The 27,593-nt window shown below is 50.5% G+C and overlaps 2 protein-coding genes across 5 annotated transcripts in view; one reads left to right on the forward strand and one right to left on the reverse strand.

Annotated features, from left to right (window-relative positions):
- The window catches only part of Naga (alpha-N-acetylgalactosaminidase), a 29,447-nt gene extending 4,845 nt beyond the window's left edge, over positions 1-24,602 (reverse strand). Inside the window, exons 1-11 of one of the 4 annotated variants that reach the window (XM_036207990.1) lie at positions 20,982-24,600; positions 20,375-20,456; positions 20,140-20,285; positions 19,486-19,621; positions 18,677-18,848; positions 17,335-17,512; positions 16,999-17,093; positions 16,232-16,393; positions 14,152-14,349; positions 12,000-12,143; positions 10,875-11,541 (exon numbers count right to left, since the gene is read on the reverse strand). In XM_036207990.1, the coding sequence (XP_036063883.1) occupies positions 11,395-11,541; positions 12,000-12,143; positions 14,152-14,349; positions 16,232-16,393; positions 16,999-17,093; positions 17,335-17,512; positions 18,677-18,848; positions 19,486-19,589 (1,200 nt within the window). In that variant the 5' untranslated portion in view covers positions 19,590-19,621; positions 20,140-20,285; positions 20,375-20,456; positions 20,982-24,600 and the 3' untranslated portion in view covers positions 10,875-11,394. Of the gene's footprint in view, positions 1-10,874; positions 11,542-11,999; positions 12,144-14,151; positions 14,350-16,231; positions 16,394-16,998; positions 17,094-17,334; positions 17,513-18,676; positions 18,849-19,485; positions 19,622-20,139; positions 20,286-20,374; positions 20,457-20,981 lie in introns of those variants that run through there. The other 3 variants (XM_036207989.1, XM_036207988.1, XM_036207991.1) reach the window with 3 other exon arrangements.
- A 631-nt stretch (positions 24,603-25,233) lies between these two features.
- Pheta2 (PH domain containing endocytic trafficking adaptor 2) lies at positions 25,234-27,573 on the forward strand. The gene has a single exon (XM_036208215.1). It carries the CDS (start codon positions 25,421-25,423, stop codon positions 26,198-26,200), a length of 780 nt encoding a protein of 259 aa, XP_036064108.1. The 5' UTR covers positions 25,234-25,420; the 3' UTR covers positions 26,201-27,573.
- The last annotated feature ends 20 nt before the right edge of the window (positions 27,574-27,593 follow it).

The raw sequence follows: 27,593 nt of genomic DNA on the forward strand, positions 1-27,593 counted from the left end.
ACTGAAACAGGGCAGGAACTTGGAGGCACGAGCTGATGCCCAGGTCATGGGTGTGTGTGTGTGTGTGTGTGTGTGTGTGTGTGTGCACTGCTTACTTCCTCTAGCTTTCTCACCTCACTTTCTTACAGACCCCAGGACCAGCAGCCCAGAGATGGAACCACCCACCATGGGCTGGGCCCTCCCCCATTGATCACTAATAAGAAGATGCTGGAGCTCAAGGAGGCATTTCCTCAGCTGAGGCTCCTTCCTCTCTGATGACTCTAGCTTGTGTCAAGTTGACACAAACCAGCCAGTACACAACCAAAGCAAATCTGAAATTGTGAACTGTGATTAATAATAGTAATCAGTGCTTTACCAAGTTATCATAGTTCCGTTGATCAATGTGAAAACCTTGAACTTGCCGGGCGGTGGTGGCGCACGCCTTTAATCCCAGCACTCGGGAGGCAGAGGCAGGCAGATCTCTGTGAGTTTGAGGCCAGCCTGGGCTACCAAGTGAGTTCCAGGAAAGGCACAAAGCTACACAGAGAAACCCTGTCTCGAAAAACCAAAAAACCAAAAAACCAAAACCTTGAACTTTTGAAATCCTATTATCACAATAGCATAGAGGAAAGAAATCTGAAACACTTCTCATTTTATAAAATATACCTTAAATCACTTCCTTAGACCTTTAGAACTCAAATTTATACATTTTAGACTCTAATACTTAAGCTTTCCCATCCTCAGACCTTTACAACTTGTATTTACCTTAGAGCACTTCCTTAGACCCTCAGAACATACATAAACTTTAAACTTTTTTCTTTCCATTTAATCATTTACCAGAGATGCAAGTAGTTAATACCGAAAGCAGTCAATTGCAAAGCAAGTTTTTTTTTAAATAAAGGAATAGTAAAAATCTATATCTGAAATCTGTTTATCCTGTTTATGCTCACCCTTCATATTCCATATGACGCCTGTTAGCAAGGCAAACCTGTCTGCCTTTTCTCAACAGGAGACCTAGGAGCTCCAGAACAAGCAAGCAAGGCCCGGTTTTCACATATGAAATGAACTAACGAGGTAGCTGTAGCCTTGGGGGAAGGAGCTGGTTGTCTGTTGCTGTTAAACTGACAAAGCTGTAGTTAGCCTAGCCATCAATGCCACCGGAGATCTGAGAGGGATAAATTATAGCAGGTAGTATAACCCAAACACATATGTGTCAATTAAAATGACAGAGACTTACCCACTACCTAGACTGTTACCCTAAGATCCCATGGTCTCAATGGCTTTCTCAGGAACAAATGTCCCAGCCCATCATAGGCCCAGAAGATCTGAGAGACTTTCCTGTGGAGGAGGAACTTGGAGATCTGGCCCACCTTGTGTAGCTAGAGTGGAGCAATCAATTCTCCAGCGTCTGGCTTGTCCGCAGTTTGGGCAAGGGTCCTGGCAGTGGGTGAGGCATGGGGCAGCATAGTCCAGTGGTTAGTGCTGCCACAAATCAGGTAGCGTTGTCTGTGCCCCATAATCTTCTTTGGAGGCCTTAGGGTCACTGCTAAGTGTTTGCATTTATGTCTATCATGGAAAACTTTTTTCATTAAACATTTTAAATGACATATTCAGTAGATCTTTGAAGACTTTGAGGACCATAATCTGTTAAACACATCAGAACCAAACAAACTTTGTTTTAGTTACTGGCTGTTGGCATTCTGGCCCACCCCTTGGGGACCCACCCTTCGTCCTGATGCAAAATCTCCTTTAAGGGAAAACCCCTCCCTTCTTCCTCTTCCATTCCTCTCTTTCTTCTTGCTGTGAGGTGTGCACACCTCCACTTTCCCCCCCTCTCCCCTCCCTCCCCCTCCCCCTCTCTCCCATTATAAACTCTCCATGTGGATGCTGTGTCTACATGGTATGAGTGACTTTCCACTCTGCCATGCCACTACCTGCCATGTCTGCATGACGTGTCTCCCTCACCCATGGGGCACCTTGGCCCAACCTGCCAAGGCCCCGCCCCCAGTGTCATTACACTGGCTTTAGGCTTAATCTTGAAAACACATACAATGCTTTTCATTGTAAATGAATTACATTTGAACGTAGCATGGCTACAAGCGTAGTTCTGAGTGTAAGGGTTTTGTTCTTAATTACCTCATCATCCTGGGACAAGGGCTAGCCTAAAAAGTGGGCGGACTCTCTGTGTTCCCCCCTTCTCTCTTTCTGCCCTTTGTGTGGTGTCTCTCTCTTTCTCTCTCCCTCTCTTTCCCTCTCCCTCTCTCTTTAAATAAAGCTCTAAAAAGGTAACTATGGCTCGTGACTTTCCTCCAGCATGCCCCTCTGTTGGCATGGCTGCCACGGGTGGTGGCCAGCCACGAGCAGCTTTAACCAACATTTGGTGCCGTGACTCGGATAGACCACCGAGGAACTGCTGACTGCTGCTGCTTGCCGCCTCCTTCCCCGTGCAGCGAGACCAGGAGACCGTGAGCACACGCGTGTGTCCCTCACCTCCGCTGGACCCCTATACTGCACTGCCATGATTCTTCACAGTGAGTCTGCCATTCTCGCGGCTGTAGTCTGAGCTATATTCTTTGGGATGGACACCCCGGCAGTTGTCCTCGGTCAGTGCTGGCAACAGCAGGCACATTTTTGCTCCTGACAAGGAGAAAAATGTCTCTCGGGTCTACCAGGTGGACCAACGGCAGCGTAGTTGCAGCTCTCCCATCCCTTGACAAAGAGGATGGTGGACTTGAGCTGGTTCTTAGATCTTACTCCACTCTCGGGGATGTCCAAGTTGAAGTCTGATCCCAGTTTGTTATTTTAATTTTTGTCTCAGCTACAGCCATGGGACAAAGGGGCAGATACCACCCACTTACATTGGTGGATGGGGCAGGTACCAGTAAATCTGGCTGCATAACAGAGTCACAGGAACTTCTGCTAGCAAACGGCCAAATAAAAAGTTACATTATCTCCAAGCTTTCTGTTAAAACTCTAAACCCTTCTCCCTTCCCACTTCTGCATCTGCCATGTGCAATCTTTTCTGTCTGACTTCCACCGGCAGTGGGTGGGCTTGGGCAGCTTCTAAGACACTTGCCCTAACTCACCTTAACTCCACCCACTCATTCTCAAACTGCCTTGAGAGACACGGACAGGTCTGAAAGCGGCTGAGATCTAAACAAATAAGTTTACAGTAGTCAGGATGGCTCCTAAACCCAAAAATCAGCTTATAGCCTTAGGCAAGTCTTCCAAAAGGATCAGTTTATAGTCTGCCTACTGGCAGATCTTCCAAAAGCTGTCCTTAAGCCACCAACCATCAGGAAAAAAAAATTCAGGACACAGAGTAAAATGCGTCTCTTGTTCCTCAGACCTCCCTGACTAAAACTTAAGCATCTGGAGAGCAAGGCTCATGACCCCACGGGCAAAAGAGTCATCTGTGGCATTTAAGGTGTACCAGGGAAGAGATAAAAGCCCAAAAACAAAATTGCCAAGTGCTGGCACTCACTGACTCCTGAAAGCTGTTGGGTCCCTGTTTTAAGTGAAAAAGTCCATGGGCTAGCGAATGCCCTGCCAGGCCATCAACAGCCTTGTTAAAAGTGCCTCCTAGAAAGACAACCAGTCAGCTGACTGCCCCTAGGTGCCAAGATGCATGGGTACATCAAGCTAAGACCTCCAGCAGACCTAGGCTTGGCTACAGACACAGCAGGGAACCCAGAACACAGCAGGGAAGCGATCAGTTTCTTTCCTTCTGGACACCAGAGCCACTGACTCAGTCCTGGGAGTTTTAGGATGTCACTTCTCCTTTCTATCGTCAGGTACAGAGGACAGCCTTACTTACCTCACCAGATTTAATTGCACTTTCAGAGTTACTTAATGAGAAAGATTTCCAACTAAGATAAGAGCTCATTGTCTGACTTCAAAGTTACTGCCTGTGTTTCTCATGTGCATACAGACAGGGCCATGATTTTTGCCTTGTCCCTAATTCCAAAAAAAGTTCTCATGCACCACAAGCTTTTCTCTTCCCAGTTCCCTGTTCTAAGTTACTGTTCAGCCAATGATACAGGACCACCACAGAACCAGAGTCCAAAGATCATCAAGTAAGAAACTGTAACAGCTAAAAGGTATTTACACCCCCAGGCCCAAAAGTGTCTGGGCACTACAAAAAAACTTTAATGTAAACATCTATTACTGTGAGATGCTTTTAACAATTGATCACCTGTCTCCTGGATGCCAAACTAGTAAAGGAAACAGGTGCTTTAAAATAATCTGATAATCTCTGATAAAGCTTAACATGTTTCAAAATCCATCTGGACAGGCCGGATCTACCAACATAAAATAATAATGATTGTTTTCTCTCTCAGCTTTTTTCTATATCACCAGCATCTTGTTCCCAGCCACGGCCAAGAGGGATACATGTCTCCAAAGCAAATGGATGACAGACAGTATCCCACAACACCTGTCTACCTCAGAAGACTCCCCTTCTCCATTCCCTCCAAGAGCCAACTGACGCCCAACAAATCAGCTGGAAGCAGTTTTTGAGAGGAACAATGCCCCTATTCCCATCCACCTGCTTTTTTTTTTTTTTTTTTTTATAATTGAAAGTCTGGGATGTAAGGGTTTTGTCCTTAATTATGTCATCATCCTGGGACAAGGGCCAGCCTAAAAAGCGGGCAGACCCTCTGTGTTCCTTTCTCTCTTTCTGCCCTCTGTATGGTCTCTCTGTCTCTCTCTCTCTTCCTCTCTCTCTGTCTCTCTGTCTCTCTCTCTCTTTCCCTCTCTCCCTCTCTCTCTCAATAAAGCTCTAAAAAGGTAACTATGGCTCGTGACTTTCCTCCAGTATGCTCCTCCATCAGCATGGCTGCCACAGGTGGCAGCCAGCCAGGAGCAGCGCCAATTTAACCAACACTGAAAACATTAAAGAATTAGGCTGGGCGGTGGTGGTGCACACTTTTAATCCCAGCACTCGGGAGGCAGAGGCAGGTGGATCTCTGTGAGTTCGAGGCCAGCCTGGTCTACAGAGTGAGATCCAGGAAAGGTGCAAAGCTACACAGAGAAACCTTGTCTCAAAACAAAAAGAAAAACAAAAACAACAAAAAAATAGAATTAGATTATAGTGCCAGGAGGTGATGGTGCATACCTTTAATCCCAGCACTTGGGAAGCAGAGGCAGGCAGATCTCTGTGAGTTCAAGGTCAGTCCTGTACAGAGAGAGTTCCAAGATAGCCAGGGCTATACAGTGAAACCCTATCTCAAAAAATCCAGTCGGGCGGTGGTGGCACACGCCTATAATCCCAGCGCTTGGGAGGCAGAGGCAGGTGGATCTCTGTGAGTTCGAGGCCAGCCTGGTCTACACAGTGAGTTCCAGGAAAGGCACAAAGCTACACAGAGAAACCCTGTCTCGAAAAACCAAAATAAATAAATAAATAAAAAATAAAAAATAAAAAATCCAAAAGATTTTGATTATTTACCAGGTGACTGAGTATTAACTCATATGTATCAATTTATAAGAAGTTAGTAGCTTTTATAAGATTAGGATTTTACAGCTTTGTCTCTGTTAAGTTTGATGCTTAATTTTAGTTGAAGATTTAATTGGAGATCTTTTAGCATTAAAATAAAGCTTTAAACCATAAATACAGTCCACAGAGACTGGAAACTTTCCTGATCCTTTTATAGTGTACCATTACAAAATACTACAGTTGTTTATCCATATAGCTTAACCTTAACAAAGTTAGCAAAGACAAAGAGGCTAGACATATATTGCTGTGATCATAAGTAGACTTTAAGAATACATACATATATATATATATATATATATATATATATATATATATATATATATATATATATATATATTTTTTTTTTTTTGGTTTTCCGAGACAGGGTTTCTCTGTGTCACTTTGCGCCTTTCCTTGAACTCACTCTGTAGACCAGGCTGGCCTCAAACTCACAGAGATCCGCCTGGCTCTGCCTCCCGAGTGCTGGGATTAAAGGCGTGTGCCCACACTGCCCGGCAAGAATTTATAAACTTTATTTATCAAACATATCTATGTTGTTCCTTATTTGAAAATTTCTAGCAGCCTGGTGTTAAACACAGTTGGCAAAGGCATACGTAGTTGGACACATATCTCTATGTCAGTATGTGGTAACCTGAGTACACCTTGGGTAAGGAGACACACTGCACAGGCTCTGCCAGACTGCTTAGGCCATTGTCTTGCGCCATCATAAGATAGGGATATCCTAATTTCTGATGTTTAATGTTTGGTGCTCATATCTGTGACCCTAACTCTTTAGCCAGGTATTTGTTTGTTTGTTTATTTATTTATTTATTTATTTGATTTTCAAGACAGGGTTTCTCTGTGTAACAGCCCTGGCTGTCCTGGAACTCTCTTTGTAGACCAGACTGTCCTGAAACTTACAGAGATCTGCCTGCCTCTGCCTCAGTGCTGGGATTAAAAGCATGTGCCACCACTGCCTGGCTATTTTTTAAGATTTCATATTACTAAAGATATAATATAAAAATTTTATAAACTTAAAATATTCTCGACTGGTGGCATTAACAAAGTGTGCATGTTAATATTCTGATCCCACCCCTTGGGGCCACTCAGTGTCCTGATGTAGAAGCCTCTCCTTTTTTTAATTATTAAGAAATTTTAAAATTCCTTTTACATATTAATCACAGATCCTTCTCTTCTTTCCTCCTGCCCTTCCAGCTTCCCCCTTCACCCACCCCCCATTCCCTCCTACAAGAAGGTGAGGCTTCCCACGGGGAGTCAGCACAGTCTGTACATTCAGTAGAAGCAGGTCCAAGCCCTTGCCTCTGACTCAAGGTTGTCCCACCATAGGTTGTGGGCTCCAAAAAGCTAGCTCATGCTTCAGAGATGGATCCTGATCCGACTGCCTGGGGGCCCCTTAAGCAGATCAAGCTACACAACTGTCTCGCTTATACAGAGGGCCTAGTCCAGTCCCGTAAAGGCGCCACAGGTGTTGGTCTAAAGTTCATGAGTTCCCACTAGTTTGGTTCGGTTGTCTCTGTGTGTTTCCCCATCATGATCTTGATTGCCCCTTGCTCATAGAGTCCCACTTCTTTCTCTTCGACTGAACTCCTGGAGCTTGACCTGGTGTTTGGCTGTGGATCTCTGCATCTGCTTCCATCAGTTACTGGATGAAGTCTCTATGATGACAGTTATTGTATTCACCAATCTGATAACCAGGGTAGGCCAGCTCAGGCACCCTCTCCACTATTGCCAGTAGTCTAAGCTGGGGTCATCCTTGTGGATTCCTGGGAACTTCCCTAGCACCAGGTTTTTCCCTGACCCCATGATGTCTCCCTCTATCATGGTGTCTCTTTCCTTGCTCTCCCACTCCATCCCTGTTCCAGCTTGACCATCCTGTTCCCTTATGCTCTCATCCCCCATCCCCTACCCTCCATTGCCCCCCACCCATCCCCAGTTTACTCCTGGAAAGCTCATCTATTTCCCCTTCCCAGGGCAATCCATGTGTCCCTCTTAGGGTCCTCCTTGCTAGCTGGCTTTCTGGAGCTGTGGGGTGTAGTCTGGTTATCCTTTGCTTTACATCTAGTATCCACCTATGAGCCTCTTCTTAAGGAGAAACTCCGCCCATCTCTCTCTCTCTCTCTCTCTCTCTTCCTCCACTCCCATGAGGTGTGCATCCCTTGACCCCCTCCTTGTCTCCCTCTTTCTGTCTTTTTTTTTTTCTGCCTCTTCATCTCTCTATTATAATAAACTCTTCACGTGGATATATTGTCTGGGTTGTGTATCACTGGCTGTCGCCACGCCCTGCATCTGTGCAGCACTCCAAGCCAGCATGGTTCCCTGTACACCCAGGATACTCTCGTCCCTGTAAGGATTCTGTCCTTAATTACATCATCAGCCTGCAACAGCGGCCTGGCCTAAAAAGTGGGCCCTCTGTACATTCCTTTTCTCTTTCCTCTCTCTTCCCTCCTCACCGTCTCTCTGTCTCTCTCTCTCCCTTTCTCTCCCAATAAAGCTCTAAAAGGTAACTATGTTGCACTGACTCTTCTGTCCAGCACTCTCTGCCAGTGGCCAGCCACCAGTGCCGCCGCCTTAACCAACAGTCCCCCCCTCCCCCAATAATATATCCTGACAGTGTGCACCCGGGCACACACATACACACAACAGTAACCGCCAAGACTAAAAGGTGAAGAGGAGATGAAAGGTAAACTGTGCAAGAGTCACAAAATATGTAGGACACGTATAGTAGGAGTACAAGGAAGAAAGAGACCCTCACAGAACAAAGGGGCATCTTTCAGGGGTGGGATGAAGGAACTCCTCCCTTAGAACAAGGGCAAGAACACAAGCTGCCCCCCGAAACCACTCACAGAGTGTGGTGAAGTAGCTAAAATGCCATATTCAGTAAAATCTTATCCTGGAAACAAAGGAGCCATATTTTCTCACACAAACATTGAATTGGCCCTTGGTAGAGCCTTTGGGGAAAGAGCAGCTTTCTCTTGTAACTCAGCAATTGGTCAGAGATGGTGGCCTCATTCAGCAAAGTTCCAGTTACCTTAGCATGATGTGTTCATTTTATTTTTTTTAAAGATTTATTTATATTTATTATGTATACAGAAGAGGGTGTCAGATCTCATTACAGACAGTTGTGAGCCACCATGTGGGTGCTGGGAATTGAACTCAGGACCTCTGGAAGAACAGTCGGTGCTCTTAACCTCTGAGCCATCTCTCCAGCCCCCGATGTGTTCCTTTTAAATGTGGACATTCCAGAACCTGCAGTCATCTGATCACCTGGCCTCAACTGAGGCATTGTTTACACTCAGCTTGGCCTGTGGGCTTGTCTGTGGGGCGTTGTCTTGATGGCTGTGGTGATTTGAAATAGAATGGCCCCCAGAGACTCCTGTGTTTGAATGTTTGGCCATAGGGAGTGGCACTATTAGGAGGTGTGGCCTCGTGAGAGTGGGTGTGGCCTCGTGAGAGTGGGCGTGGCCTTGTGAGAGTGGGTGTGGCCTTGTGAGAGTGGGCGTGGCCTGTGGGAGTGGGTGTGGCCTCGTGAGAGTGGGTGTGGCCTCGTGAGAGTGGGCGTGGCCTTGTGAGAGTGGGTGTGGCCTTGTGAGAGTGGGTGTGGCCTTGTGAGAGTGGGTGTGGCCTTGTTGGAGGACCTGTGTCACTAGGGGGTGGGCTCTGAGGTCTCAGAAGCTCAAGCCACCCCCAATGTGGCATTCTTTTCCTGCTGCCTGCTGATCTGGATGTGAAACTCTCTGCAACTTCTCCAGCACCATGTCTGCCTGCACCCTGCCATGTCCCACCATGATAAGGACGAAACCTTGAAACGGTAAGCTACCCCAATGAAATGTTTTCCTTTCTGAGATGCATGGTCATGGTGTTTCTTCACAGCAATAGAAATCCTGACTACTCCAATCGCCTTCATCCATATGGGAGAACCCAATCCAAATTCGGGCAGTACCTTTTGAAGGCAGCCCAGCTACAGAAGGACATGGACAGAAGATGATTGGCTTTTCCTATCAATTTCAAGTTAATTTACTGCTGATGAGTTCTTTGATATCAGAATCAACTTTTCTGGGCTTTCAACATAGACTAGAGTGGCTCTCCAGAAACCTCCGGGCCTTCCATACCAGGCTGGGACTGCCTAGGCACTCAGCCTCACGGACTGAGCAACTGCAGGGCTGTCAGCCTCTAGGATGTGAGACAGCCACTGTTGGATTATGCCTGTAGAGGCATTCAGACTCAGGACCCTAGCAACTGGATTCTTGACATTCCAGGTGTGAGACAGCTACTGCTGAGACTATTTTGACCATATTTCCTAAACCAATTTAATAGATCCTTTTGTTTTGTTTTGTTTTTTTGTTTTTGTTTTGTTTTGTTTTGTTTTTTGAGACAAGAGTTTCTCTGTGTAGCTTTGGAACCTGTCCTGGAACTCACTCTGTAGCCCAGGCTGGCCTTGAACTCACAGAGATCCACCTGCCTCTGCCTCCTGAGTGCTGGGATCAAAGGCGTGTGCCACCACCGCCCGGCTTAATAGATCCTTTTAATACACACACACACACACACACACACACACACACACACGCCAGTTCCTCTAGAGAACCCACACATGACACTGTCAAATGTGTTGTTCTAGGTTTTTCACACCTTACTGTAGATTCAAGGACCTCACACCCTGAAGGTGGAGTAGAGATTTACCCAGAGGAAGGACCAATACAAGAGCCAATACAAGGCCTGAAGCACAGGGCACCCTGCATTTAAGACACGAGGAGGACCTAGCTAGCCTGCTCTGCCACCAGCCCTGTGAATGGCGAAGAACTAGAACCACCAGGTAAAAGAGGTGTCCCAGAGCTAAATAAAGGCATGGGGCTTGGAAATGAGAACCAGTAATGGGCAGTCCAGAGCTCATCATTTTTGTCCGCTGCTGCTTTCCTTAGTCGAAGAAAGAGACACTAGGCCCCCAGACAGAAAGAACCCCCAGACTTGTGAACACAGCAGGGAAATTCGAATCTCTGCTGCCAGACTGGGAGATAAAGTAGGGGTGGTAGAGCCACCAGGCTGAGGAGCTAGGGGACCAAGGGACACTGCTGGGTGGAGCTTATGCTGGGCCTCGGCATATTACCACCCCACCTGACTATGTGACCACCACCTCACCAGAGCCAAGCACACCAGGGACGGCCCCCTGTTGGGAGGCAAGCCTGGCATCTCCAGGAAGTAGAAAATGCAGGAAAAGGATCCTTAAAAGGAATCAGGTCCAAATGTCACTCTGGAAAACGATGGAGTAGAAGGTGCTATACACCTTCCGTGTGGGATGAGACTCGAAGCCAGCACCCCGGTAGTGCCACCCAAAGTTCCTCACTGAGCCCCAACCCTCACCCAAACCCCTTTGCCCCAAGTCTATAATACCACCACTTGATTAGAGAACAGTTAAAAAATAAACAGCTTTATTGGTGACCCAAGGGAGCTAAGGTCTCCAATCCACCCGTTGCCCCCAAGGTGTCAATTGTAAAGGCCTTCTCCAGAGGCCAGTCACATGATTTGTGAGAGTTCCTGGCACCGAATCGGCTCTCTACTCTTAATTCGAAAAATTCCAAATCCTGATTTCTGAGTCAGCAAAGTCAGAGGCTAGAATCCCATGGGCATCAGTGCCCTGCCTATGGGGGCCTCAGGAGGCTGGCCAAGTTGTTCCGCAATATCTGCAGAGCTGTGGAGTATCTGCAGAGGCTAGAAGGCCACAGGAAACTGCCCCAAGATTAGTTTCCAAGAGGGCCCCTGCTCTGGCAGGACATGGAAACTGCCCCTGAAAATGTACTTTGGGTATGATGGGGGGTTCACATCGCCAAGCAGCCTGGGGAGGACAGAACCCTGCCATGTCCTTGGCCATGCCAAAGCTCCATGGTCCGGGCTCAGTGGGGCTGCCATAGCCTGTCATTCTTGGGTCCTCACAACCGGGACATCTTCGAGGAGAGCCCCTGGCTCTTGATGGGATAAAGGTACCACATCACAACCCCGGAAGGATTGATGACCACACTGAAGCTGCTTTCACTCTTGAGGCCACTGATGATGCCCCCTGTGAAGACATTCTGGCCCTGTGTTGAGGAGGTAGGGATTCATCATTATCAAGGCTCACAGGAGAACAGCTATGCAGAGAATCCGCCCTCAGAATGCCTAGAAGCTTGTACTTGCGCCTGTCTGTGCTAGACCTCCAGTTAACCCCACTCCCACAGGAGTGGGAATGTCCCCCTCACTTATTAAGCAAGGCTGACAGATGTCTGAGCAGACAATAGAAAGAGCCCCACCCTGTGGAAAACTGTAAGAACAGTGAAAAGCATGAAAGCTGACCAGTGAGTGAGGACCCGCTTGGGATGGCAAGGGTGCTCGTTCGCACCCAGCAGCTCCATCTCCATGGCTAAAACAGTGCAAAGAACAGCACCAGCCACAGCCCCCCACTGCCCCCCACCCCCACCCCCAGGCACTTTCCAGGCCTCCAAGGGCCACCTGGATGCCAGAAGGCTGGGCCAGGGACTGCAGGGGACAGGGCACTCACCTCATACACTCTGGATCTGGGGTATCTCAGGTCCAAGAGGGAGGAATGGAAGTGGTAAGGCATGTCTGTCCTGCGGCTGAAGAAGACCAGGGCACTGGCCTCATTGGACAGGTGCCGCTTGTACACTTCAATTTGGGATTCACTCTGGGCATGAAAGAGAACCACTGGCTAGAGTCCCGTGTTCAGTCTGGTCCTGCCATCCCTGCCGTCCATACCCCCCCCCCCTCCCAAGCTCTCTCTTTAATCTCATCCCACAGCTGTGTCACAGAGACTTGAGGCCAACGTGGTATCACAGTCTTTTCTCTCCCTTCCTTCCTGACTCAGCAGATGCTCACTAATTGTGTGCCAGGCCCGGCACAGGATGACAAGAGGTATGGACACAGAGGACTGGGGGCGCACCCGAGGCACACTGCTGAGACCACTCCAGAGCTGCAGCTGGGGACTCTACCAAGAGCAGACAATGCATAAGGGGAGGTATGCAGCCAGCCTCATGTAGAGAGCGCTTCATATCCAGAACAATCCCCAGGCACAGCTCCACCATTGGCACCTCTGGCAGGGACTAGTTATCTCCTTAGGACATCATGAACTCAACAAGGGCCTTCTGGTTTTTTTTGTTTGTTTGTTTGTTTTTTTTTCTTTTTGGTTTCGGAGACAAAGTTTCACTATATATCAGTCCTGGCTGTCCTGGAACTCCCTCTGTAGACCAGGCTGGCCTTGAACTCAGATATCCACCAGCCTCTGCCTCCCGAGTGCTGAGATTAAAGGCGTGCGCCACCACCACTGCTGCTGCTTCTTCTTCTTCTTCTTCTTCTTCTTCTTCTTCTTCTTCTTCTTCTTCTTCTTCTTCTTCTTCTCCTCCTCCTCCTCCTCCTCCTCCTCCTCCTCCTCCTCCTCTTCTTCTTCTTCTAAGATTATTATACTTATATGTATGAGTGTTTTCCCTGCATGTATGTAAACTTACTGCATGCATGCGATGCCTGAGGCCAGAAAAGAGTGTCAGATTCCTGGAATTGGAGCTACACACACCACATGCATTCTGGGAATGGAACACTGAGTCCTCCAGAAGAGGATAGTATTCTTAACTACTAGGCCATTTTTCCAGTGCCAACTTTTATTAACTATTAACATGTGTATATGTACGTGTGCGTGTGTGTGTGTGTGTGGGGGGTCTCAGGACTGAACCCAGGCCATCAGGGTCTGCGGCTTTACCAGATGAGCCATCTTGCTGGGTCTCTACAAGTCCCCTCTATAGTTTGATATATTTCTTTTCATCAGAGGCAGGGATTTATGCGCAGAACTAAGGCTTCGGGGAGATGCTATTGAATTCAAGTACAAATGCATGGCCTTGGGAGAAAGATTCTGGAAGTTCTAATTTCAGTAAAACAGAGTTGCTGAGAAAATGCATTCAGGATGCCCAGCCCTCAGTGGTTCTCAACAGTAGACACCGGCAATATCAACAGTATACAGTAGTCACTGACAGGAGTAACAGTATACAGTAGTCACCGGCAGGAGTAACAGTATACAGTAGACACCAGCAGGAGTCACAGTATACAGTAGACACCGGCAGTAGCAACAGTATACAGTAGACACTGGCAGTATCAACAGTATACAGTAGTCACTGGCAGTAGCAACAGTATACAGTAGTCACTGGCAGTAGCAACAGTATACAGTAGTCACTGGCAGTATCAACAGTATACAGCAGTCACTGGCAGTATCAACAGTATACAGCAGTCACTGGCAGTATCAACAGTATATAGTAGATACTTACAGTAGCAACAGTATACAGTAGTCACTCGCAGTAGCAACAGTATACAGTAGTCACTCGCAGTAGCAACAGTATACAGTAGTCACTCGCAGTAGCAACAGTATACAGTGTTCTTTGGCTAAAACATTCTTGAGACTCTGGAGAAAAGTACTCATTGTCTGCAGGACATCACCTGAGTGCGGCTGCTGTGACTCACTGCATCTCTGTGCTCGTCATGTATCCCCACCCTGACTCTCAGGAATTGCTCTGACCCAGGCAAGAAGCCAGCAGCTCCCAGCAGCATCCCTAACCCCATGCCACCAGGAGGGAGACCCAGCCCCCAGCTCTGCTGCTCTCAGGGGAGCCCAGCTCCTTAGCCTCCTCCTCTTCTCACCCCGATTCCAATACCTTGAAGATCCTGAGTCCTGGGATGCCTAAGGGGTCCTGATTGATTTTGATCATGAGTGGATTCTGAAGAATGTCCATGTTCTGGGGGGAGATGGTACGCAGGTCTGTGGACATGAAGAGGGGGGCTGCCAGTATTGTCCACAGGGCCATCTGGGCCCGGGATTCCTCAAAGCTGAGGCCGAAGTTCCCGATGATCAGCTGTGGACATTGGAAAGGAGTAATCAGTGCAGGCCTCCTCAGGGAGGTGGGCACCGGGGCCTTTGCCAAACATGTGGTCAAGGCAAGAGCAGACAGGGACTGGGGAGAAGTCACCACCCATGTGGAGGCATGGCTTAGCACACACAGCCAAGGGGCACTGGGGCAAGTCACCACCCATCTGGCATCAGTTTCCCCTGTGATAGATACAGAAAGTTTGTGAGTGGGGAGACGCAGGTTAATAAACACAAGTTCAGGGCTTGCTCTGGGCCAGAGGGAGTTCGGAGTTAGCCTGAGCAATTCAGTGAGGTTAGTCTCAAAGTAAATAATAGAAAAAGGGTGAGTTATATAGCTCAGTGTAGGATGCTTGCTTAGGATGTATATAGCCTGGGTTCAACCTTAGTACTGGGAGAAGAAAACAAACAAACAAACAACAGAGAAGAGGCTAGGCTCTGTGGCTCCCGCCTGTAATCTTAGTTAGCACTTGGGAGGTAGAGGCAGGTGAATTTCCATGAGTTCAAGGGCAGCAAGGTCTACATAGCCAACCGGGGCTAATCAGAGACTTCTGTCTTAAACAGAACGATAAAAAAAGAAAAAGAGAAGGAAGGACAGACGAGGGAGGAGTGAAAAGAAGAAATGCTAGGGAGAAGGGCAGAAGCCAGCGTAGGGCGAGCGCCTGTAACTGCCGCTGGCCACCCTCCGCCACAGCTGGATGGACCACGGGATGCTGACTCCATGGCAACCAACCAGTCCATCGTCAAGATGCAAATACTCATGGCTAACGCTGTGGTCACTGTTATTATTCTCACTTTCCCAGTGACAAGACGGAGCATTGAAGATAGTGAGGATCTGGGCCATCCAAGCCAGGGTGGGCACACGCCTTTAATTCCAGCACTGAGGCGGAGGCAGGAGGATCTGTGACTTCCAGGCCAACCAGGATTCCATAGTGACACAGTGAGACCCTGTCTAAAAAAGGAGTGGGGGAGGGAGGGAGAAAAATACAGGAGAGAGAGAGGGAGAGAGAGAGAGAGAGAGAGAGAGGGAGAGAGAGAGAGGGAAACCATGGAGCTGGAACTGGCCAGGTGCCGCTGAGATGCGGAGCAGGAGCACCCACCAAGGCAGGTGAGCTCAGCTCTCCCGGCTGGCCCTCCTCCTGCCTTATCAATCATTGTCATTGATCGGAGATGCTTCCCGACTCACTGAACAACCAATAATCCCCAAAGTATCTGTGCCAGTCACTAGGGTGAGGATCGAGATTCGAATAACTAGAAGCAGGATGGGGGGGGGCGGGACAGCAGGGCTGGGGGCTTTGCAGGGTGAGAGGGCACAGCATCAAAGGAGCCAGAGGCAGAGGGGGAAAGGGACACAGAGCACAGGAAGGCCAGATGGATGGCTGCTACAGATGGGCTCTCAGAGCTCTCTGGGACATCGGAATGTCCTGGGAGGTGCTTAACAATAGGTATTCCCAGACCATGCCCTTGAACATTCTGATGTGAAAGAGGGGTACAGGGAGGGGCTTAGAAGACCCCCAACGCACCCAACCCGGGGACACAGTTTAGTGTTGATTTAGGCCCTGTCTAGAACAGCGGTTCTCAATCTGTGGGTCACGACCCCAAGGTGTGGGGGGTCACATATCGGATATTTGCATTATGATTCATAACAGTAACAAAATTATAGTTGCAAAGTAGCATTGAAAATAATTTTATGGTATGTGTGTGTGTGTGTGTGTGTGGAGGGGGTGTCCCCACAACATGAGGAACTGTATTAAAGGGTCGAAACCTGAGGAAGGATGAGAACCCCTGCCCTATAAGGAAGAGAGCACAGGGTGGTTGGGTTGCCGGGATGGATGGAGGGTGGGGCTAGAGACCCCCCCCCATGCTGGTACCATGTCTGGGTCATTCCAGTGTCCAGGGCCTGCCACTGGCTGCAGTATGTCCTGGTATTTCACAAACCAGTCCAGAATGGAGACCACGCTCTTCCAGGAGTCCTGGATATCATCATAGTTGCGCCAAAGATTGCAGATGTTGGCCATCAGAGTGTAGTTCACCTGGATGTGGGGGAAGCCAGCACAAGTCACCTTGATGCCCAGGGACCACTTACCAGCTGGGCAAGCTAGCAGATGGAGGCTTTGAATAAGGCAGAGTGTGGGTCCTCGGGGGAGGGGGGTGTAGTCGGGGAAGGCGGCCCCACTCGGGGGCTGCCCAGGCCTTCCCTCCATACAGGGGATGTGCTGTCACCCTCCCTGCCATGTGCCATGTAGATGAGGTGCACTCTCATTTCTTCGGTGATGGTGACGCCACTTGCCTTCTTCAGGTTTGGAGGTGTGAGCCCTTCTGAGGCTCTGCCTGGCCTCAGCCACCTTCTGGGTCTTCTGGCCCACGTGGAACCACCCAGGATTCTGATCACTTGCTGAACATTGTACCTGTGGCTTGCTTGCCTGCCTTGGATGCCAACACCAACAACCTACTTGATGAGCTGGCTGAGGCCTCCTCTATGGTGCAACAACCCCCATCTCTAGACACCTACAAATGGGTGTGTTGGCTAACTATGATGAGAATAACTCTGGTTATAGTGGTAACCTGTCTCTGGCCTGGCGTGTAAGAGGTGATGGGGGGCCTGGGAGGGAGAAGCCAGGTACACAGAATGGCTTACCTTGGGGGGTAAGCCCCCTTCATAGGCTGGCCAGCTACAAGAAAAGGCGATGGGACGGCCTGTGGCATTCAGGGCAGCAGCCATCTTGGGATACCCTGCAGAAACCCCAATTTGGTGACTGAGCAGGTACAGGGGATAGTCTAGGAAATGCCTCCCCGTACCTAAAGATTTACTTCCTGGGTGCCAAGCTTTAGGTGGTAACTATGGTGTCAGGGGGCCTGGGAGCTGTAAGCAGGGTGAGGGATATGGGAAGACTACCACTGCTGGGTGGGGGCAGATTGAGCTCCACAGCTGCTGTTCCTGTTCACATGCTGGTCCAGCCAGGCATGAACTCACCCTCTTCACGTTCTCTGTCTGTGGAGTAACAGCCATCCAGCTTCAGCATGTCCACCTTCCACTCGGCGAAGGTTTCGGCATCCAGCTCCACTTTGTCTAGAGTGGTGCCAGGGTAACCCATGCAGGTCATTTTGCCCATGTCCTCATAGATGCCCAGCTTTAGACCCAGAGAATGAGCCTGTGGGGGTTGGAGAGACATGGAGTGGCTCAAGGGAGACCCTCTGCATAGGCATCTTGACAAAGGCCATTAGAAACCTCCAACAGCTCCTCAGACACCAACATGGCTGCCGATCTCGGGGGTCTGCACGGCCTTTGATGGTAACAGGAGCCTCGGACATCAGCACAGACCCTGGCTGCAGTAGGGCCACAGACCCAGACAAGGCCCTCAGCTGCAGCTCTGGTCCGGACTCATTGAGGTGATGGTGTACCAGAAGCGGGAAGCTTAGAACCAGACCAGTGACTCATTACAGTGAACATTTGCTAGGAAAGCTGACAGGACAAAAGGGTATGCTATATGACATACCAAGGCCCCCGACGCCACCAGGACGAAGGAAGAAGTGTTGGAGAGGCGGAAAAGGAGAAGTGAAGAGGTTTTTCTTGTTTGTTTTTTTGTTTGTTTTTGTTTTTATTTTTGTTTGCTTGCTTGCTTGCTCACTGTGTTTTGTTTTCCTTGGTTGGGGGGAAGATATGAGGGGACCAGGAGGTGAGAGGAATTGGGGTACATGATGTGAAACTCTCAAAGAATCAATAAAGACATTAAAAAAAAAAACAACCAAACAAACAAACACTTCAATGGCTCCCAGGGCTGGGGATGTAGCTCAGCTGGCAGAGTGCATACCTAACCTGCACAAAGCCCTGGGTTCTAGTCCCAAACACTGCATGAACTGTGCATAGTGGCATACACCTAAAATCCCAGAGCATCAAACATTTGTGTTTGTTTGAGACAGGACCTCTCTATGTAGCCCAGGCTGTCCTGGACCTCTCTCTATGTAGACCAGGCTGGCCTTGAACTCATAGATCTGCCTTCCTCTGGCACATACAACCACAACCAGCTAGCACCAGACATTTAAGGTTATCCCCAGCTACAGAGTGTTGGAGGTCATCCTGGGCTACATAAGACCCCGCCTCAATGAACTAAAGTAGACACCCTGGGACCGAAAGACAGGTCCCAGATCGCTGGCTTGTGCCAGCTGTGGCCATTTTCTTCTAGCTGTCTCTTGCCTTGAGGCATTTTATTGCCCCCAAAGCCTCATCTCTGGGATCAATTCAGCCCGATGCCTCCTCCAGGGGAATGGAGAGGTGTGGCCTTCACACCAAGGGGCAGGGCTGGAGTAGGACTTACATAGTCAGCCAGGAAAGCAATCCCATGAGGGAAGCGCTGGGGATCAGGGATCAGGCGGCCACTGGCATCACGCCCACCAATCCAGCAGTCATCGATGTTGAGGTATACATAACCAAGGTCCCGCCAGCCATCCTGGGCCAGCCGATCAGCCATCTCCATGAAGAGCTGTTCACTAACAAGGGATAGGAGGATGCTGTTGCTCAGTAGCCCAGGCTGCCCCTCATTCCTGCTCTCTCCTCTGCTCTGAGTGTGAATTCTGGCTATAAAAATCATACCTCTAGCCAGTCAGTGGTGGCTCACACCTTTAATCCCAGCACTTGGGAGGCAGAGGCAGGTGGATCTCTGTGAGTTTGAGGCCAGCCTGGTCTACAGAGTGAGTTCCAGGACAGCCAGGGCTACAAAGAGAAACCCTGCCTTGCAAAACCAAAAGGAAAAAAAAAATCATGTCTCTGCTATCAGCTGAGGACTAGGCCAGATAAAAAGAGTAAATGACTCCCAGGATTGTGTCAGGGTGGGGTGAGAGGGGTGGTCTGGCCCCTAGGCCAAAGGGCAGGACTAGACCAAGGGAAGCATGTGAGGCCTGATTGACTTTTTATCTCTTCTCAGTTACTTCAGGGGCCAGGTCCACCTCAGGGTCCCTACCCACTGAGGCCCCACTGAGGCCCCAGGTAGGTCACGGGGTTAGGCTTCAGCCTGCAGTCTCTGCAGGCTTGGCGATTCTGACTTTGCACTTTTAGCTGGTGAGTGCCCTCCATCCCCTACCGCCCCCCCCCCCTTTTGGTTGCCCCAGGTGTATAGATCTTACTCACCTGATGCAATTCTTTGGGTCCTGGTCACAATCAATGTTACATCGGAAACGTTCCCAGGCCAGCCAGCCCATAGGTGGTGTTCGCAGGAGCCCATTCTCCAGCATCAGCACCTGGGTCACCAGGGCCAGTAAGGGCACTGGAGGGAAGGTGGACAGTGACTTGTATGTAAGTGGCTCCCACAGCCTCTCATCCTTATCATTACCTCACCCCACACGGCCCTCCCACCTTGCACAGCCCAGTGGGAACTAAGACTATCCAGTTCAGGTTAGAGTTGAGTCAGCCTGCAGTTGTGGGGAAGGTATGTGGGCCAAGGCAATGTGCTCAGAAAGCTGGGTGGCCCACTTGCTGTTGCCATAGGCTGGGAATCAACATAACTGACCCCAGAAGTCATGTCCTTAATATATGTGAGACCAGATCCCCCCCTTCTCTTCCTACACAGAAGTGGCAGCACATTGTGGACAGACTCTAGGTTTCTGAGGCCTTGGGGTTCTTTGCTTTCCACCTCACAAAGCCTCGGAAGGGCCTAAAGAGGTTGGTCAGGATGGACTCACACCCAGCTGCTCACCTACAGGAGCCCTTTCCTCTTGGGAGTTCAGTATCCCTACATGGAAGTTACTGTACCCACTTTACAGGGATGCTATGGCAGGCTGGTACCCGGTAGGATGGGCCTCTACACTGGAGCAGGGCTGAGAAAGGAAGTGCCCCTCTTTGGAGGGGAAACAATTCCTGGGTGGGGAGCATCTCCTTGCTTTTCCTGACCCAGTTCCAAGAAGAAGAGAGGAAGTGTTCTCCCCACATACCTACATCAAGAAAGAGGAATAAGTACCAGACCTGGAGCTTCCCCCTCTGCAAATCTCCCCCAAAAGCCACCCTAGGAGGTTGTGGGTACCTGTCTTCTGCAACATTGCTTTGGAATCAACTCTCAGGACCCAACCGAATCTTCTCTGCTCAAATCAGCTTAATATGTTGAACTGTGGAAGACAACATGTTAAATGTCTCATCGGGCGCCAGCGTGCCTTTAATCCTGGCACTTGGGAGGTAGAGGCAAGTGGATCTCTCTGTGAGTTCCAGGCCAGCCTGGTCCACATAGCGAGTTTCAGGCCAGCCAGGGTTACACAGAGAGACACTGTCTCAAAAAGAAGACGTTATGGCCGGGTGTTGAGGAGCACACCTTTAATCTCAGCACTCTGTAAGTTTGAGGACAACCTTGTCTGCACAATGAGTTCTAGGACAGTTGTGGTACCAAGTCCCTGTCATCACCGTCACTCCTTCCCAGCCATCACTTCCTGGAGCCCGGGCTCTTCCTTTAGAACTACACTGAACCTAGGGCGCCGTCCATTTACCAGATCAGTGCCCAAAGTGGCAGCGACTGGTTCCAGGAAGCTCCGGAAGAAGGGAGACGTTGGGCCCTGCCAGGCTCCGGATCCCCATGTGGGATCCCGGTTCTCGGCCTCAACCCTCAAGATCCCAGGTCCAGGGTCGCCCTTGGTCCTTACCCTCTCGCTCGCTCGCTCGCTCGGTCCGCTGTGCGCTCACCCTCAAGAGCCCCCAGCCGCTGCCACACGTACCTATAGCGACCCGGAGGCGGAGCATCGCGGGGCAACCCTCCCAGAGCAACCAATCAGAATCCCTTAGCAACGCCGTGCCCTCCCTCTATGCCCAGAGGCCAGCCTCCATAAGCTCCGCCCATTTAAACTCACGTTCTGCGCGCTCCCGAGGCGCGTCCCCGTGGGAATCGGCTCCAGGACTCTGCGCGCGCTCGGCTACGCGCAGGTCTGACTGGTATCCCCTGTGCTCCGCCCCAGAGGGCGCGGGTGGTGGCCCGTACTGCCCGCTCTCAGTAAGTGGCGGTGCAGTGAATTAATACTGAGGGCGAAAGGAGACAGCCCAGAAACCTGGCCCTTAACTGCTCAAAAACCCGTAGTGAAGAGGCGGTATTTCAGCCCTCGAAGGTTAGGAGGCTGTCCCCTCCCCTCCATCTGACAACCAAAGGGTTATTCGCCCACCCACTCCCCAAACTCATTCATCCATTCAATTACTTATGGAACATATGTTGGTGCCAAATGCTATCTCTGGATGCCTTCACACTGATGGTAATCATAACCGGTCCCTAACTCAACAGTGCATCTCAGGCAAACTTACTTCTCTGTGCTGCAGCCCAAAGCTCAGTACATTCTACCTCTTCTTTTCCTCAGCCCTCACGTGTAATTCTCCCCAAATCCTGTGCTCGCCACCTTGGGACTTTACCCCTTGTCTCACACAGCAAGGCTGGGCTCCTCACATATTGTCTGGATGATTCACACAGAAGCCCCTCAGTGACCTCCTGCTTCTTCTAGCTAAGGTTACTTTCTCCACAGCAGCCAAGGCAAACCTTGAAAACTCAGCTCTGTGGGCTGGAGAGATGGCTCAGTGCTTAAGGGCACTTGTCGCTCTTGAAGAGGACATGGGTTCGGTGTCTGGACTCACGTGGTGATCCAGGGGATCTGACACCCTCTTCCGAGGCCACGAGGCATGCACAGGGTGCACAGAGACATACGCGCAGGCAAAAACACTCATACACATAAAAAAAAACCCAAAGAGAACCCCAGCCAGTCGTGGCCATGCCTCTCTCAAGCCCATCTTTGTCTACCCTCTTAGTCTGGAGCAATGGCTTTTTTAAGCCCCACCCTCTACCTTTTGGCCCGATTTCCTGCGGTCACCTTCCTCATTATGCTTGTAGCTCTTCAAATACAGCAGCCCTGGGGGTGGGGTGGGGGTCGTTTGGATTAGCTGTCCTCTCTGCCTAGAATGCTGACACACTCATATCCCTTAATTATTTGTCAAAGTGAGGTCTGCTCCGATCATTCTATTTAAACCACAAGCTTCCCACCCTGAGAAGCCCATGCTCTATTTCCCCAGGCAGTTTCCACCTTGTAACATATTCACTTCTATTAACTGAAGAAAAGTTCGTAAACAACAATAACAAACACCCACTGCACCCCACAAAAATCCATCCAGCGCAACTCAAAGCAGGGTGTAGCGTATGCTTCTTTCTCTACATTGTGAGGTCAGGCAGCTGAGACCTAAATGTCAAGGAGCCCTGAGGCTAGCGGTGGGGGTAGGGTGAGAAGAAAGGGCCCTCTGGACTTCAAGAACTGCAAAGCGGAGGTTGAGGTGGGAACCCACAAGCTCTCGGGCAGGCATTTGAACGCATTTGCCTTCAGGGCTTCTGGGAATCCTGTCTGCTTTCCCGCAGTCCTCCCTGCAAGCCTGTGGATGGACAGACAACCAGGTAGAGCCTCGGGACCACATGTGGACTGCAGATCCCCACCGGCGGGTGATAGGAGCCCTAATGGCCAATTTCGAGAGGCAGAGATGGGGCTGACCCAAGGACTCGGTTGAGAAACTCGGCAGGTTTTGCAGGCTCTGTAGGAGCTCGCCCTAGGAAGCGCCCTACCAAAGACTTGCCAGGCTTGGCTCTGCCGGGGTGGGGTGGGACTGGATGGCCGGTAAGGGAGAACTTTTGTGGGAAAAAAAGGACACCCTAATTCTCCTTCGGTGGTGGGCTGCAGGCCTGTGGGTAGCCTGAGGTTTGTGCTCGGAGTTCGAGGTCATCCTTCACCGACAAGTCCTGAGGCTCAGGCGGGTCCCCACCCTCCAGGGCCTCAGTTTCCCTCCGGTGTGAGTGCTGAGGACTTTGCAGATCCCAAGGCCTGGTGGGTACTGGGCGGGGAGAGGCCGGGGCGGTAACACGAGCTTCACGGGCGGGGTCTCCCGGCTCCTGCGGCCACGTTCGCCGCCCGGGCGGAGGCTGGCTCGGGATTCGGAGCAGGGGGCGACCGCATCGCATCCTACGAGCCAGGCTCGGGTTCTGCAGGTGAGAGAGGAGGGCCGGGCGGGCTCCGGGAGGAGGTGACCTGGAGGGCGTGGCTGTGGACGTGGCTGGAGAGCCCCGGCGGGATCCAGGGACCCAGGCACCAGGGCCGTCCCAGGGCGAGGCTTCATTTCCAGGCGCTCATGGGCTCGGCCGCTTGATGGGGCCCACGAAGGGCTGCGGCTGAAACGGCCTCTTCCTCTATTCCGGGCCTGCTTGCTTCTCTTTGGAGTCCTTCTCCTTCCCCTCGCCCATCCTGGCTGCGATTTCATCACTCACTACTTGATTAAGTCATTATTTATTTAACTGTATTTGCTTACTGTGTGTCTCTCCAGCTGCAAAGTAGATTTCAGGAGGACAGGGACCTAGTTTTGTTCACTGATGTATTCCCACGAAGTCAACAAGTCTGCACAGGGCTGATTATTGGAGGTTACTGGGCAATCAAGCTGAAGCCACCGTAGACATCTTGCAAATGGGGACAGCGATAAATGAGAACATTGGCCACGGCGGCAGGGGGTGGGGGGAGTTGGAGAAAGGGGCAAAGCCAGAAATGGAGGACTGCTGGCCAGCTGACCTTAGAACAAAACACTTTGGATACAGCAGCAACCAGGAGAGGTTTCTGCCTTACTGTGGTCACAAGTGCTAGAAGGGAAAGCCTTGGCTGGCCTCAGGGGCCCCATAGCTACAAGTCAAGAGACAGTGGGCCGAGAAGCAAAGGGAAGTTCAGTTGCCCTGGGGATGAGTGGGGCATTCAAACAGGGAGGCAGGGCTTCCTGCAAGAGGCTGCCCTTTCAGTGGGCCCTGGCGTTAGGACAGCGATTCTCACGTTCTTTGAGAACTGTGTTGCAAGGTCCCTGGGTGGGAAACATGTGGCTGAGCTGTGCGGTTAGATAAGACGCCACCCTGTCCCCTCTGTAGGCTTTTCTGATAAGTGTGTCACCAACAAGACCCCACCTAGAAAGTGTGAGACCGTGTGCTGCTTCTCCTTCATTTTATGACCCGTGTCGGTTCAGCCGCCCTATAAGGAGCCTTGGTGCAAGAGAATTTGGTGGGTATGTCTTCCGTGTCCCCAGTGCCACTGGAGTTTATAGAGCAGGTCCCCTTTGACCCGTCACTGGCTGGCCCTTCCCCTGCCTCCATGTGGCTCTGAAATCACAGGCTCTTATTAAGGTGGGCTGGACACCACTGAGAGACTGGTAGGGGCCTAGGAAGGTCATAGGACCTGAGCTTGGCAGCAGGTGTGTAGTCTCAGGACAGGGGAGGTGGAGACAGTTGGACCGGCTCGAGATCATCCTTGGATACATAGTGAGTTAGAGAGCAGCCTGGGCTACCTGAAACCCTGTCTTTAACAAACAAACAAACTAACCATGCCAATGTCCTGCCATTGTTGTAGAATGTTATTTTAACGTGTGTTACTTTTGTTTATGTTACTTTTGTTTAACCATGTGAAGCTGTGTTACTGTGTCTGTCTAGAACACTTGACGGTCTAATAAAGAACTGAATGGCCAATGGCAAGGCAGGAGAAAGAATAGGTGGGGCTGGCAGGCAGAGAGAATATATAGAAGGAGAATCTGGGAGGAGAAGAGATCTAGGAGCCAGAGAAGGAGGAGGACCTGTGGGGCCAGCCACCCAGCCACACAGCAAGCCACGGAGTAAGGGTAAGATTTACAGAAGTAAGAGAACAGGAAAAGCCCAGAGGCAAAAGATAGACGGGATAATTTAAGTTAAGGAAAGCTGGCAAGAAACAAGCCAAGCTAAGGCTGGGCATTTATAATTAAGAATAAGCCTCCATGTGTGATTTATTTGGGAGCTGGGTGGTGGGTTCCCCCAAAGAGCAAAAACAATATTTCATTCTTATTCTTCTGATACAATTACTGTCTTTTCTATTACAGTTTTTTGATATCTAGGGTTTTTTTGTTTGTTTGTTTTTGATGACCTGTACATGACCTTCGAGATGAATGGCAAGGAAGACTAGTCAGTCTCCTTCACAGATGAAGTCTGAGAGCTGCAGTAGGAGCCACAGGACTGGGCTGCAGGTCTTCTGAGCTACTGTCTCTCTATCTCGGCATTCTTGTGGGGACCATGAAGCTAAACAAGAGGAGCGTGGCCCACTATGCTCTGAGCGATTCTCCAGCAGACCACACTGGCTTCCTTCGTACTTGGGGAGGACCAGGGACCCCCCCTACTTCCAGTGGTGCTGGCCGAAGATGCTGGTTTGTCCTCAAGGGCAACCTGCTATTCTGTTTCGAGAGTAGAGAGAGCCGGGCCCCTCTGAGCCTGGTGGTATTGGAGGGCTGCACGGTGGAGCTGGCTGAGGCTCCTGTGCCCGAGGAATTTGCCTTCGCCATTCGCTTTGATGCCCCTGGAGTGCGCCCACACCTGCTGGCCGCGGATGGGCAGGTTGCCCAGGAGGCCTGGGTGAAGGCACTGTCCCGAGCCAGCTTCGGCTACATGCGACTTGTGGTACGAGAACTGGAGAGCCAGTTGCAGAATGCCCGTCAGAGCCTGGCCTTGCATCGCTGTGCGTCCCAGAAGTCTGTTGTCAGCTGCAGTAAGCCTCAGGCTCCTGACCGACGGGCTCCAGGCCCTGAGAATGGCCACTTTCTCCCCAGGGACCAAAACTCCAATGGTTCTGTGGAAGAAAGGGGGAGCAGGCCAATGGGTCGGGATTTGACTGAGTGGGAGTTACAGGGCCCTGCCAGCCTCCTCCTAAGCAGGGGACAGAGCCCTGTGTCCCCTGAGACCTCCTGTTTCTCTACCCTGCATGACTGGTATGGGAAGGAGATTATGGAGCTGAGGCGAGGATGGCAGCAGAGGGCCAGCGGGAGCCAGCCAGGGAGCAAGCCACAGAACAGCCCCTGAGCCAGGACCTTTGAGCTGTGGCCCTGTCCTGCTGGTTGGGATGCCGGGGTCAGTACTTCAGGAGTTAAATGTTTACTCATTTCCCGTGGTGTGTGTGTGTGTGTGTGTGTGTGTGTGTGTGTGTGTGTGTGTGTGTTCTGAGGCCTGGAAAGGCCAGGTGGCTGATGGGAACATAAGGTAATGCAGGAAGGGGGCTGTGCTCCCCCGCCCCTGCAGGACACTCTAGCCCTCATTTCCAACACGAAGTCTTGGGCATCTAAACACCAGAGGTGGCTGATATTGACATGGTTTGGGCAGGGGTCTCTGTAGGAGAGGCTCTTCAGGTGCTAACGGGGGGGGGGGGGCTTCCTCTCTCCCCTGGCCCCTTGTCAATGTAGAGTGCTGGATGGACATTGCCCTGGGAGAGGCAGACAGCCTTAAAGCAGGAGCAACCCCCTTCCCGATCTGTTGTTCAGGGCCACTCCTAGGGGTCCTGTCACCTATCGCTTGTTTCCAAGGCTTGTCTGCCAAGAACCCTCATACCCACTTCCCAAACAAAGTCTGCCTCTTCCTGACCTCCCTTCTTTCCCTATCTGGGGCCTTGGGGCAGCCTGATCAAAATTTATCCAGGCCTAAAGGCCAAACTTTGGCCTCTAGGAGACTGAGTTTCATGGTCTTCTTGGCCAGGGCCAGTTCCCGTGGTGCCAGCCATGTTTCTCAGGCCCGCTTGTAGCATTATAGCCAGCTGCCCTTGATTGTACGCACAGGTACTGTGCCTTTGCTGACTTCTTTACTACAGTAGTTAGTGTTCGTCCTTTAAATAGTTCGGTTTTTGGAGACCGGGTCCCACTTTGTAGCCCATACAGGCCTGGAACTCGTTCTTAGCTTTGCCAGTGCTGGTCACGCCCAACTTGTTTTTGTTATTTGTTTTGTAGCAGGACCTGGTGGGAAGGCCTGCCAGCCTAGCCCCTTGTGCTAGCACATCTGGCTTCAGTTTTGTTGTGTTCTTTATAATCAGAACAGCAAAGTTTGCAGGATGTGGTAGCAAAGGAGGAAGAGGAGGGCCAGGAGGAATTCTAAGACATCCTTGACTGCACAGTGGGTTTTTGACTAGACTGGTCTCCCTCTCATAAAATTATTCGTTTTAGTTATTATAATCTGTGTTTACAAATGAAGAGTCAGGAGTTAGAGCTGCGAGACGGGTGTCCGAGGCTAGCGTGAGTCCGGGAACCTGTCTTGCTGGTACAACCTCCAGCAGGCCAGTCCCGCGGCTTGATTGCTCCCTAGCCCTGTCTGAGAAGCTTGCTGCCCACTGCACCTGTGGTTCGAGTGTTCGCAGACACTATGGGCTCTTGTTAACTTTTTATTGTTACAGTTTCTTTTTATAAATTCAAATACCAAGTAAAGTTTTTCA

Source organism: Onychomys torridus, chromosome 16 (assembly GCF_903995425.1).
Source record: "Onychomys torridus chromosome 16, mOncTor1.1, whole genome shotgun sequence".
Taxonomy (NCBI): domain Eukaryota; kingdom Metazoa; phylum Chordata; class Mammalia; order Rodentia; family Cricetidae; genus Onychomys; species Onychomys torridus.

Bases quoted from the DNA above. Each gene is read 5' to 3' on its own strand.
- Pheta2 (XM_036208215.1), top strand. From the start codon at position 25,421: ATGAAGCTAAACAAGAGGAGCGTGGCCCACTATGCTCTGAGCGATTCT.